This window comes from Macadamia integrifolia, chromosome 13 (assembly GCF_013358625.1).
Source record: "Macadamia integrifolia cultivar HAES 741 chromosome 13, SCU_Mint_v3, whole genome shotgun sequence".
Classification (NCBI taxonomy): domain Eukaryota; kingdom Viridiplantae; phylum Streptophyta; class Magnoliopsida; order Proteales; family Proteaceae; genus Macadamia; species Macadamia integrifolia.
This window is the reverse complement of record NC_056569.1, coordinates 17,285,131-17,298,530: the sequence shown is the minus strand read 5'-3', so window position 1 is coordinate 17,298,530 and position 13,400 is coordinate 17,285,131. Positions and strand designations below refer to the sequence as shown.

Below are 13,400 nucleotides of genomic sequence, written 5' to 3'. Positions count from 1 at the left end.
CTATAATCGTCGATTTTGGTGTTGTCCAAAATCAAATGGGGTATAAATTTATATCAATATTTAATGTGTAGTTATATAATTTTGCCAATTATTTTTCCTAATTCACTTAAAATAACTTACAGACCCAAGATCGAGGTTGCAAATATTTCGGATGGATTTATGGTGATAACAATTCCTCAAGTGCACGTTCATCAAATTGTGCTGGAAGTTCGACGATTGAAGGCCATTCATCTTTATCAGCACCATCCTCTGATTTTGTGAAGGGGTACTTAGAAAGAGCAATCAAAGGTGAAGAGGAGAAGACTAGAGTATTGAAAAGCGAGATTAAAGTATCTGAGGAAAAGAGAATGATATTTACAGATATCCTGAATGTAGTTAATAAGTTGGACATAAACAAAGGTGGTAGTTAGACGGTCAGGCCAGAATGCTGAAATTGATGACATTTTGGGAATATTAGCACTATATAATAATTTTTAGGTTAATATGTTGACTAAAAAAATATGATGTAAGATAAAAGAGTAGTAGGTGGTTTGGTCGCTTGTCTCATGTTAATAGAAAGGGTTATGACTTTTTTTTTAAATTAAATTTACAAATTTGGGAATGTATTGATTTAAGCAAACACCAATGCATGCGAGAAACGTTTCCACAAACTACTGTTATCAAACACCATTGCCTGCTGGAAACGTTTCCAGAAACAGAGTTTATCAAACACCTTAAATTCCGTTTCTTTTCCCATAAACGGAAATTTATGCACAGAAACGGCAGAAACATTGTCAAACGGTGCCTTAGTGAACAACCTCTTTCGAAGATTGACCTTCAAAAACCTAAGGAGATGGAACACCGTTCCATATATCCTATTCAGGGAGCATGCATCAAATAACTTACTACACCACCTAAGCATACATTCACTCTCAGGGCATGCCGCATGTGAGGGAAAGATAAATCAAAAATCAATTTTCTCACCAGCTTTTGATACCTCCCTGCATTAATCAATGAATGGCCCTAATCTTCTCCTAACTTGTGACGGGGAGCCAGTAGGTTTACAATTGAACATTCATGTCACCTTCAAAAGTCCAACACATACTTCCTCTGACAAATGTGGATTCCGTTATTGGATCTTGCTACTTCAATTCTCCAAAAATATTATACTGTGCCAAGGTCAAATTGTTGTGCTAAGTAGGTTTTGAGTCTCTTCACTTCTTCTTGGTCATTTTCTATCACAATGATGCCATCCACATACACAATAAGAGCAATGATTTTTCTTGTCATGTTTGATGAACAAGGTATGATCATGGATTTTAGCGTATTCATCCCTTATCGTAGCTTGTATAAATCTATCAAACTAAACTTTTGGTTACTATTTCATGCCTTAGAGAACCTTCGTGTGACAAAACACTTAATTTTCGATTGTGGTGGATTAAACTAGCTGGAGTAGGCATCGATTAATCTGCTAGACCCCCAACGGAGGAATCCATTCCTTCACATCAATTGATATAGAGGCCTGTAAATTAGAACTTCTAACAAGGCCCAACCTGATTTAGTGCTAAGGATAAGAGCACTCTAATGGTGTTCAAATTTTCCAATTGGAGCAAATGTCTGTTAATAGTCAACTCCTTAAAGCCACCAGTCTAACCTAATACCACTATATTGTGCCATCAAAGTGATGCTTAACGGAGAACACCCATTTGCAGCCATTGGGTTTTGCTCTTTTTGAAGATTACCATTCCGTACCCTCATGTCTTCACACATAGCTTCCTTTTATTGAAGATTAGCTATAGCTTTAGCAATATTTTTTTTCTGGAATAATGATTGAAGACGAGGCAATTGAAAAGGCATGACCTGCAGGAGAAATAGCCATAGGATACAAACTTGACAGAAGGTTCAGTGCAGGCTTTTCTTTTTCTGACTGCAATTGGAAGATCTAATAGATAAGAATATTGCTTCGATCAAAAGAGGATTCTTAACTAGCAAATATTCTTCTGTACTTTTGTATACAAGATAACAGTGCCATCTCTTCCTACTCTGCCCACCACTACGTCAGTTCCTTCAACTGATGCTCCATCTGACTTACCTATGGCTCTTCCTAATGGTATCCATTCTTGCACCCAAAAGTCTATGCTTGCTTATCCAATTGAAAATTATGTTTCCATCTCTAATTTTCCTTCTTCCTCCTATAATCTTGCTCTTTCAATATCTACTAACTACATCACTCAGACTTGCCAAGATGCTTTGTCTCACCTTGGGTGGAAAGTGGCTAAACATAGAAATGGATGCTTTAATATCTCGTAATACATGGACCCCGGTGGAGTTACCTCCCGGTAAGGATCTTGTACGCATGGTTTAAAGTATCTCCAATACCGATACGATACCCTCCGAAACGTATCTTAAATTTAGCCGACCGATACGATACATGGAATTTTTAAAATCCTTTCGTATCGATATATATCCTACTATACATACCGATATGCACCAATACACTATCGATACGTACTGATACTATATGGAAAATATAAAATCGAGGTGAAATATATGTTTCGATATGTATCAGTGAGCATTTGTATGTATCGATCGGTGCGTATCGATGGGTATCAGTACGTATTGGTGAGTATCGATATGTATCGATCAGTACGTATCGGTGAGTATCAGTATGTACCGATACAGTGAGCTACGGTCATATAATGGCCAAGATAGCTATTTTTTCAGAAAACAAGATTTTTTGAGGGGTTTTTGTTCCAAAGTTGCTGCCAGCCATATTTCTCCCTAACTAAAGTGGAAATCAAGGTTGGGAACAAGGATTTTACATTTATGGGACAACTATAAACCTTGAATTCTTAGTGCGATACCCTTAATTTAGTATTTGTGCATAATACATGTTATCAATAATTTTTTTTAACAAATTTTTTATGCAAAAGTGTTTTAAAAAGGTGTTTCATATCCATTTATATGCATATCTTTAGCATATCTCCGATACGATACGATACCCTTCGATATGTATCTTAATTTTAGTCGACCGATACGATGATCGATACCGATACTTAAAGCCTTGCATTGTACGATGCCGTTGGGTATACACAAGTATAAACCAGATGGTTTAGTTGAAATGCGTAAAGCCTGTTTGATTGCGAAAGGCTTTACTCAGACATATGCTGTGGACTATTCTGAAACCTTCTCACCAACTACTCAACTCAACTCAACTCGGTCCGAATTCTTATCTCATTGGCTGTGAATCTGGATTGGACTGGCTATCAGCTTAACATTAATAATGCATTTTTGGATGGTGATCTACGAGAGGAGGTATATAAGGAGCAACCTTCAGGTTAGTTGCTTAGGGGGAGAATTCACATAGGGTATATAAGCTACATAAGGCCATGGGTTGAAACAGTCACTAAGAGCTTGGTTTGACAAATTCAACTTCATTATTACTAAGAATGGTTTTTCATAATACCATTCTAATCAATCAGTATTTGTCCGCCGCCAAGACTCTAAGGTAATGATGTTAGTTGTTTATGTAGATGATAATAATGTATCAGGTAATGATGCCTCAGTTATCGCAAAAGTAGATTCATCTTTACATCAACACTTTCAGATGAAAGATTTGGGTTCTCTCAAATACTTCTTTGGTATTGAAGTAAGTCGACGCAAGAAAGTAATCATCCTATCACAATGGAAGTACATGTTTGATCTTTTACTAGATAGTGGTATGCTTGCATGTAAGCCAGCAGATACTCCCATGGACCCACATCAGAAATTTGGGACAAATGATGGTGAAGTGTTTGATGATACCCACCACTACAAGAGGCTTGTTGGGAAGCTTATTTATCTATCATTAGACCTAATATTTCCCATATTGCGTTATTATCCAATTTATGCAGGTACCAAAGAAAGCCATTGGGAAGGCAACTTGTTGTACCTTAGGTAGTCCACATCAGAATGTTGATTTGGTAGAGTTTTTTTATGTTGATTGGGCTAATGCTGAAGGTGTTAGGAGATCTACCACATAATATTGCTCGTTTATTGGTGGAAATCATGTCTCATAGCGTAGCAAGAAGCAAACAACCGTGGCTCAATCTAGTGCTGAGGTTGAGTAAGAGCTACGACTAGGTTGATGTGGTTGGAATCTCTTCTTCAAGAGTTGGGTTATCTATTAACTCATCCTATAAAGATGTTTTGTGATAATCAAGCTACCATCTGCATTGACAACAACTCCGTGTTTCAAGAAAGGACCAAGCATATCGAGGTTGACTGCCACTTTGTGCGAGATGCTGTTATGAAAAAGCTGATTGCTATTCCGTTTGTTTCATCTGGTGACCAATTGGTTGATATATTTACTAAGTACCCTTTTGGTCCTGCCTTCTGGAAGTGTTGTTCAAGCTAGGAATGATGATTTTTATGCTCCAAATTGAGGGTAGTGTTAAGTTATTATGATTCTAGTTTGGTTTATAGGGGTGTTATTTCAACCCCTGTTGGACCCATTAAATGTTACTTTAGCAATGTTGAACATCACACACAATAGGGGAAGTGTCCCTATTGTGAGAGTTGGTTGTTTAGTAAATTATTTTGTTAGTAGGTGATGTAGGAAGGTAGGTTCCTTGTTGGTTTTGTATTTCCTTTTTATATTCTGATTGTATTTTGGTTAATATATATAGAGTAAGGGTTCTCTGATCCTATGGGGCAGAATGGAATCTCCCACGCTGCTATCATATCGACTGTCGGATGGGGAAAAAAAAATCCCAACGGTTAAATCCATCAACCACACTGCACCCTCCACAACTTTCACTTCTCCACCATAGGCACCCCATTGCCGCTGCCCATCACCTCTGGCCTCCTATGACCTCTTCCTCTTGCCACTACCCCCAACCCATCCCCTACTGTGTCCGTTCTTCCTCCCCCAACCCCCATCCTGTCAGAATCCCTGGTCACAAGATTGTAGGTTTCACCACTGAAGAAACTTGCAGAGGCTGTTTTGCTCCTTGAACTTTTGAATCTGGGGTAGCATTTCCTCATCCTTCTCAAAAATTTCACAAATTTTTTCCACTCAATAATATCCTAAACCAGGTGGATTGATAAAAATTCAATTCAGTTAATGATTCAAAAGCTGGAGGAATTTTCTGACTCAAATCAGAATTAATTCAGTTTATGATTTCAAGATATCTCCTCCCTGATTATATCTTCTTCCATTTTGATCAATTCTGACATATTGGATTCTGAATCGAATTACACCTACTGCTGATGTAGATCGAGCTCTCAAAAAGAGAGTTCAATGCTGGCCCAATTCTGGTTCAGATCTGGTTCAGTTTCATCCATCAAACTAACCTTATTATCTCCAATCGGATCAGCCAACCTACTGTTACTGTTCACGTGAACAGTACCTTGGGGTCCAATATTGACAGCTGGCTTGGGAAAGATGCTGCCAGCACTTGTTAGGATATTAGATATTAGTTTCTATTTTTATTTCTTTATTTTATCTTGGCAAGCAAGCTTTGTAACTTAGGAAGATTTGTTTCCTTTTTTAGTTAGTTTCTATTTTCTTATTGAGCAAGTTAGTCTAGTTAATTTCCTATTTTGTTAGTCAAAGAAGTTTTTATTTTGTAATCTAGGTTAGTTTCCTTTTTGTGTTTAATTGTTAGTTTCTAATTTATTCTTACTTGGCTAGCAAGTTAGACACAAATTAGAAAGTCCTATTTCAGTCCATTAGTTTCCCTTTTTATTATGTCTTTGTGTCCAAGAAATGTAAGGCTATTTAAAGCCCATCAATTGTAATGAGAAGACAAATTGGAGTTAAAACAAAAAGATGGCTTATGTTGTTGTGCTATGGGATGCAGTTGGGTGAGATGCCTAAACCTGAGGGGTGAAATGCCCATTCCCTAATTCTTCTTCCACCCTTCTCAACCCTCAATCAATTATGTTTCCCTTTATTTCTTTATTTTTTTTCTGAGTGCTGAATATCTGTCCAATACCAGCTTGAAGCAAGGCTGTTTCATTATTACTGCTGCTGAAACCTGATTTTCTGGACAGCAGTGTTACTGCTATAAGTTCCTGATTATTGAACCATTCGACATCATCTTTTGAAGATTTCACTGCATTCATACCAGGATCCTTCGACTCAAATTTGAAGACCACCCAAGGCTTGTAGCTAATGCTACTGCCGAATATCCATTAAGTTTCCTTTTTCATTCCTTGAGCATAAACTTCCAACCAGCCATCAGTTGAGGCTCTTTTGAGGACTTGTTGATCCATCTAGGACCTTCATCTACTACAAGTTTTAGCTCCATCCGAGCCAAGGTTCAGTTCTCGAATTTCCCCCTATTCAGCCAGATTTTGAGATCTTGCCTGAGATTAGGTCCTTTGTGATCTAGTCTTACATTATTGCTGCACCTTCTCTTCCTCACCCAGTAGTGGGAACCGTCAATGGTTGGAACTAACTTTCTACCTACAGAATAGCATAGAGGAGTGCCACAATCTGATTCATCGTTTTAGCCTATTACTTCAGCAACGATATGGGTTTTCTCACCACCGAAATTTTATTCTCACCTAGAATGTTCTCAAAGACTGACTTGTGAAAGGAGGATTCCAATTACTCAAATCTTGGGTCAAGTCATTTGGAATACCAAATCGAAGGTAAAATTAGGAAAATTCTTGCGGAAACACGAAGAGAGCAATCAAATTACTCAAAATCATTTCCAACGATTACGATTGCAGCATATGATATGAACTTGACAGGTGAAATGCTAATCGAAAATATTATCAGAATATATTAGAGATAAGAGAAAGGTTGGTGACGCTCCCTCGAAGAAACCCCCAATCTTCAACGATGATGGCAGTAGGTTTTAAGTTCAAACCAATGCTAAAAGAAAAAGAATGGTTGGAGACGCTCCCTTCAGGAAAATCTCAAATCATCAACGATCAAGGGCAGAGATAAAAATGATGAAAGAATTATTTTGTTCAAAGCTGCAAATATTGAAATGATTCCTTGAACACTAGCAGTTGCAGGCTTGCAGCGTTGCGCAGGGTAGATAGAGGGTGCTGTGGCGGTTGAGAAGAGAATTGTAGTCGGTGCCCACATTGAACAGTTGGGGTGTATAAGGTGATACTGTGGACACGCATGGGAGATTACACTTCACACTGTTGGTTCACAGAACCTTTTCCCATATATATATATATATATATATCAGCTACCAAGTTTATCGATGTCTTGGTTGTCTCCTCTTCTCACTTCTCTCTCTTTTTCTCTCTTCTTTCTTCTTTATCTGGTTCTGGTATATTGTTATTGAGTTCTGCACAATTTCAATCTCACAAAATTGGAGGGATTGTGTAACGAAAACTTAGGGATTGGGTTACCCTAAGCTGATGAAGCAACACTCAAAATATCCGGAGGAAAGGAGAAGGGGTGAGAGAGATCAATCCCCAATCATGAGTGACTGTATGGTCGGCAAAAAACAGGGTACTGCCAGCATGGAGAGAAATAAGAAAGGCAAGAAGTTGGAAGAAGTATGGCTCTAAATCTCGGCCATCTCGGCCGAAATTTCGTAAGTTTTGGTCATATCGGTGGACCCCGGGACGAAACCTGGTTTCAGCCAAAATTTCTAGCAATAGCCCAGAAAAAGATACCAGGTTTTGCCCAGGTTTTGGTGGGTTTCAGCCCAAAGCTCGGTTCAGCCCAGGCCGAAACCTGTCCGAAATCTGAGATTTAGTTCCTTGGAAAGAAGGAAGAAGAGTAACAAATGTAAGAAGAATATTAGGAAAGAAGAAAGGAAGATTCGACCTCTTTCATCAGTCAAGAACGGGAAGGGTAAACCAGTCATGCAGCCTCCAAGCTTTACCCAGTAGCAAATACATCCACTAACAGAAATCAACCATGCTCAAACATTAGGTTACATGCATATAAAAAGAGAAAAAAAGACTCATAATCTCTACCTAAAACAGAACTGACTCAAACTAGGAATACACTGAACGACTCTCCTACGTATCTAACTCCATAATAGAATAAAATAAAGGTCACAAAAGGAACCCAAACAAATAAAGAAGTCCCCTAATGTTCCCTTTTTGGAATGAAATGCTGGTTTAGATCTGGTTCGTCTCGGTCGGAGTTTCCAGCACAGGTTATGCTGGTCCAGCCATGATAATGCTACTGCATCAGAGACGCCTCTAGGCATAGAAATCTTAAAATGTAAATCTCTGTATATTCCTTTTTCAACATATCATATTTCTTTCCTCAAAAAAAAAAAATTTAATAAATAAATAATAATGGGGACTTTCAACAAAAAAAAAAAAAGTGAATGAAAAGTTTTAGAAATATAATGTAATTTGGAACCTGGTACCAGAGGATCTAAGTATAAACTCCAAGACACTAACTGGTCTACTTCATAGAGAAAATGGTTAATTGACTTTATGGTCTATTTGATTATATCCTCACTAACACAATTAGTTGTGGATTTTGTTGCATAATTTTTTAAGAAAAGTGTGTGGGAATGAAATTGATATAATTCTCCAACATGAAACCAATCATCGCAGCACTTAGTTTGTTCTTATCAATTTCTCCCACGGGTAAGTTTGGTCTTTCACTCAATGCCATTTACATAATATTTCGGGGTAACTTGTTTTTTAATAGAAGAATGTTATTTTTTGGTTCTTATTTCTTTTTTTCTCCTGTAGCTTCAGCTCCAAGTTCCATCCCATATTTCAGTTATACCTTCTTTTTTTTGGTGAAATATTTCAGTCATACTAGTTCCCCCAAAACTCTAGCCCTTTTTGTTCTGAACAAATAAATAAACCCATCCTACATGCATTTCACTCCTCCATTTTCTAATTCCTCACTTATTCTTTCCAACAATTAGAATTCAATTAACTCAAGCAAATGACAGACAACAAATAGTGAGTTTTCAATAAAGTATAAAGTTAAACATTAACACTGAGGAAGAAAGGAAAAGCTTAGTCCATAGAGACACAGCATTCGAGAGGCCTAACCTGCATTAATTTAACATTTAGACCAGATTTAGCTGCCTCCACACTACCAAAAAGTGATCCTGCAGTGCAGAATGAGCATGAAATTTTGAAGCGGAAACAACTTTGTACAGATTTGAAGGACCAAAAGAGGAGGGAAAATAAAAGAAGGCAAATACTGAACTTGAGACCTCACAAGTTCAGTGTTCACAAAATAGAAAAAACAAACCAAGTATGTTTTATTGCACAACTTAAAATATAGTTGCTTTCCTGTGTATTTCTGAATTGGTTTTAGAAAACATTGGAAACATAATGGTCAGAGGAAGTTTAATTAGGGGTTTAGCTAGCAGCACGTTTCATAGGCACCTACCAAATATGAAGTAGAGGTCTTCAGGAACCAAATCTTTTGCCAAGTTCTTGATGTACAAAACAGTAGCAGGATTGCCAGCTGAGTAGTTCTACATAAATTATAAGCAGAAATTCATGCATTAGAGGAAGTAAAGCATGGCTCTATCCTACACTACCAATAGCAGCTGCAAAGGATGCATTAATCTTTATTTTGACAAGTATAGAAAATATTCTTAATTCTAATCACAGTCAGAGTAGACATGGGTTTTAGAAAGGATGAGATAAAAGTTCAATTACATGAGAAGTTAGAAAGAAATTCACAGACTCTCTCCCACCCACTAGAATGACAGAAAATCCAAGACCCTCCCCCCCTCTCTCTCAACTTCAGTTTCTGATACCTTAAACATTGGAAGTGATAAGATTTCCTCTGGTGGCAACTTAGAGCTCTCAATTTCCTCCGGCGTAGCATAAGGTTTATGCTCCAAATCCCCTTTGGCTTGCTCCACTGGTTCCTTGTTTTCATCATCATGCTTAGGCTCATGTGCAGGCTTAGTGGCAATTTTGATCTGCAACAACAACAACAACAGAAACTTAGCCTTTTCCCAACTGAATGGCGTCGGCTACATGGATCTCTCAAAAAATCATAATGGCAAGTCCATTTTCAAACATTCTCTTTGAATGGCAAGAGCTAAACCTTTAGTACAGAGCTATTCTTTTTTATCGTTGGGATCTCTTTCGGAACCAAGGTAGATGGTTTCAATCCGACAGCCTCATGTGCCACTTCTTTATCGATTGCTGGACCTACAATAACTTCTCGCCTTGCATGCTTTCGTCCATGCTTCAAAATTCTTGAATCCCCAGTGGAGAAATGGTTGTTATCATCATCACCCTGGAAACATCGGATGCTCAACATTAATCGATTCCACAGTTATTATAGCACAGGGATCAGAACGAATGTCTCTGAAATGCATTGAAATAGGTAAAGTACAGACACTGATGTATTCCACATTTTAAGGCTCCAGGATTTCAGTTATAAATGTCTTGAGTTCTCTCCAATGGAATATAACATAGATGTACATCTACAGCAAGTTCCAACATACTTTAGAGAGAATTACATTATTAAAACACATTTAACTTCTAACAATGATTACAAAACCAGTCCCATACACCACTTTTAAGCCCTTGTACTCCATCCTGAATCCAACAACCAAAACAATGTGTAACACGTGCTCAGGAGATTGGCAAGATCAGAAAATACCTCCTCTGAAGACTCCAATTCTGACTCGTCACTAGATAGATCAGCCACATGACGCTTTGCAACTACAGGCGGTGGCGGCTGTGGTGGTGGTGGTGGCGGCGGTGCAGCAGCTACCGAAGGTGGCAGAGGTGGAGTGGGCAATGCCATACGGAATGGTGCTGGAATGTTCATTTTGTTCATCAAATGCAATACCTAGTAAGAAAAGGTTGAATTCAATAAGAAAAGAGATAAAATGTTGAACTCTTCTAACATGCCACATGAGGAGGTTGGAGGAACCTGCGTATAAAAGCGAGGAACAGCAATGAGAGCATTCACAATGTTGGTCAGTATGTTCCCATCAGGAGGCGGGTACGCATACCTACAACACAGGAAAGCCATTCGACAGGATATGAAAAAAAAAATTAAACAAATTCAAAAGTAAATAGAATTATAGAAACCTCTTAGTATGCAACATGGAATTTTTCTCCCCTGATAAATAACATATAGGAACTGTAAAATCAACTTTTCACAAGGAGAACCACAATTTAGTCTGCTTAGAGATGGCACATTACTCGTATTTAACTGCCTTCTGTAATTTTAAAGACGGGAGAAGGTGTATAGCAGGTTTTTTTGTTGAGTTCATGCACTGTGGATTTATTAGCAAGTGAAAAAACAGAGTTGGGTTCAACTAGGTTAGTGAGGCTTGGCAGGTGAACAATATCACCAAAATTGATTGTTTGGGAGATAGTCCAATTTTGGACTTTAGAGTTCAAAATTGGAAGTCGCAAAAGAGCTCAAGTTCCAACTTGATCAAGTGTTTCAGTGAATGATCTCTTTTAAGTTTTCACACTTAAGCATCTCTAGGTAAAAAGAAAACGACATCCAAAGAAAGACAAGAAGTGAACTAAATAAACCATTATAAAACTAGCAGATAAGAAAATAATCCACAAAACTGTGGGGAACTCATTCATCAGATGATAACATAAAGATTCGAAATCAGTAATTTTGTTACACATTTACACGTGAAACTGCTACAAGTAACAGAAGAGGTAATAAGATTCTGAAAACATACTCAAGCTGGGGAGGAAATGGGTAGTCAACACCAAGTCTCTTAGCAATAGGTTCACCAATAGATAATGAGTCTGCATTGGCTCCTCTAGTCAAACTTCCAGGTAAAGAAGTATCTTTTTGCTGAGATGTAGGCAGAGAATTCAAGTCTTTCCTTAGTTGTAGTTCATTTTGCTGGTTCTTAGTATTCAATAATTGTTTACTTGCTCTCTCCACTGACAATACTTTACCAAGAAACCTCAACCTGGGACAAACAAACTAATGTAAGAAAGATTCTCAGGTATATCCAATACACATTGGTAATTAAGGCATTCCTAGACAGAGCTGGCACAACAGAAGAAATGTTAAATCTGTTAAAATGAAAAATGAAAGATGGGTCTAAATCCGGATTAGATGAAATGAAGCAGCAGCAAAATTCCCTTGTAAGCTAATTGTCAAACCAAAGGGGAGTTGCACCAAAACCATGGTATCAAGCAGATGAGTACCGGTTTAGTTGGGATTGTGCTTGAGAAGCCAGAGTTTCATCCTTGAAATCAACAAAAGCACAGTTCCTCAATCTGCACGGTAACACACAGAACCACGATGAATCATCCAAAAAACAAACAAAGGTGATAGAACAGAAAGAAAGGGAGTAAGGCTCTGCCAGCTCAAGCCCTAGTCAACCGGGACTGACGCAAATTGTACGAGTTGCAAAATTGTTCCTCAGTGTCAGCCGATAACCACAAATCTAGCGAAAGAATGAACCGAATCAAATCAATAAATCAACATTAGTTGCCTCTCTGTCCCACTTCAAAACCGCCGGGTATATTTTATTTCGTAGTTATCGGCGAGTTCAGTGCAGAAAGGTTGAAGAGAAACGATGAATTCGGTTAGTAAGTTAGTTGAAATTCGCCGCAGGCTCAAGGTAATTGGTACCTGGCATCTACCAGCACAAGGAAGAACACATACCTTCCACCAGCGCAGGGACGAACAGAGGATGCACCGTAATGAGAGAAGAGGCGAGAGAGTGTTTCGTGAGGAATGGCCTCGGGGAGATGCCGAACTAAGAGGGTGGTCGCCACCTCCTCATCCGCTTGCTGCGTCCCTTCTTCGCTGCCTCTGTATCCGAAATGCTGCGCCTGAGGATTCATATTCATGTTCATATATGCATTTGCTACGGAGGACAACCAATCGCCACTGCTAATTTATTACTTTATCTGCAATTTGCACCACTGACCCGGAGAATTTTCACTCGCTGACCAACCACCTGAGTTTATCCACGATCCGGCTGATGTCTCCTCTCTTCCAAAACCTAAACCTAATCACTCATCTCTCCGATTCGCTTACTAAAACCCTGTTTGTAATCTTATCAAAGGCACTTTCTATTTTCCGGAGCTCCCAAATTTTCAAAGTGATTTTGGGGGAAAACCCGCGCACATCGAGTTTTAACTGCAAAGCATACATCACCCCTCCCTTATTCTATTGCTCTTTCCCGACAGTCGCTGGAAGGATTTAAATTTTAGGGTCAAGCTTCCCATTTTAGTGGCAAGAAACGGCTCTCTCTTTGCTCTGCTCTAGCCTCTAGGACTTTTGCCACCGCTCTCATGGCACTTTTCGTAACTTCAACTAAGTGCAAGGGCAAACTCTTTTTTATTTTTTGGTAAAAAGGCAACCTCTGAAACCAAGTATTAAAGACCCGTCGCAAAAAGCCCTAGGATTCGTAGAATGCATCAAATTAGGCCCGCCTTTTCAATGAAATAATTTTGAGTCTATCCCAAAAAAATAAATATATGATATTTGGGCGTTGGGAACTGCTATTTTAATGAAT

The 13,400-nt window shown here is 38.5% G+C and overlaps 1 protein-coding gene across 3 annotated transcripts in view; it reads right to left on the bottom strand.

Moving 5' to 3' along the window:
• LOC122059880 (U11/U12 small nuclear ribonucleoprotein 65 kDa protein) overlaps nt 1-13,192 on the bottom strand; it is a 57,174-nt gene extending 43,982 nt beyond the window's left edge. For 2 of the 3 annotated variants that reach the window (XR_006134133.1, XM_042622927.1), the window contains exons 1-9: nt 12,542-13,192; nt 12,079-12,150; nt 11,598-11,837; nt 10,823-10,904; nt 10,547-10,738; nt 9,983-10,177; nt 9,687-9,854; nt 9,311-9,398; nt 8,965-9,023 (exon numbers count right to left, since the gene is read on the bottom strand). Coding sequence is in view for 2 of the 3 variants with exons in the window: in XM_042622927.1 (XP_042478861.1) it covers nt 8,965-9,023; nt 9,311-9,398; nt 9,687-9,854; nt 9,983-10,177; nt 10,547-10,738; nt 10,823-10,904; nt 11,598-11,837; nt 12,079-12,150; nt 12,542-12,735 (1,290 nt within the window). In the remaining variant the exon portion in view is untranslated. The remainder of the gene's footprint in view (nt 1-8,964; nt 9,024-9,310; nt 9,399-9,686; nt 9,855-9,982; nt 10,178-10,546; nt 10,739-10,822; nt 10,905-11,597; nt 11,838-12,078; nt 12,151-12,541) is intronic. The other variant, XM_042622928.1, reaches the window with a different exon arrangement.
• Between the last annotated feature and the right edge of the window lie 208 nt (nt 13,193-13,400).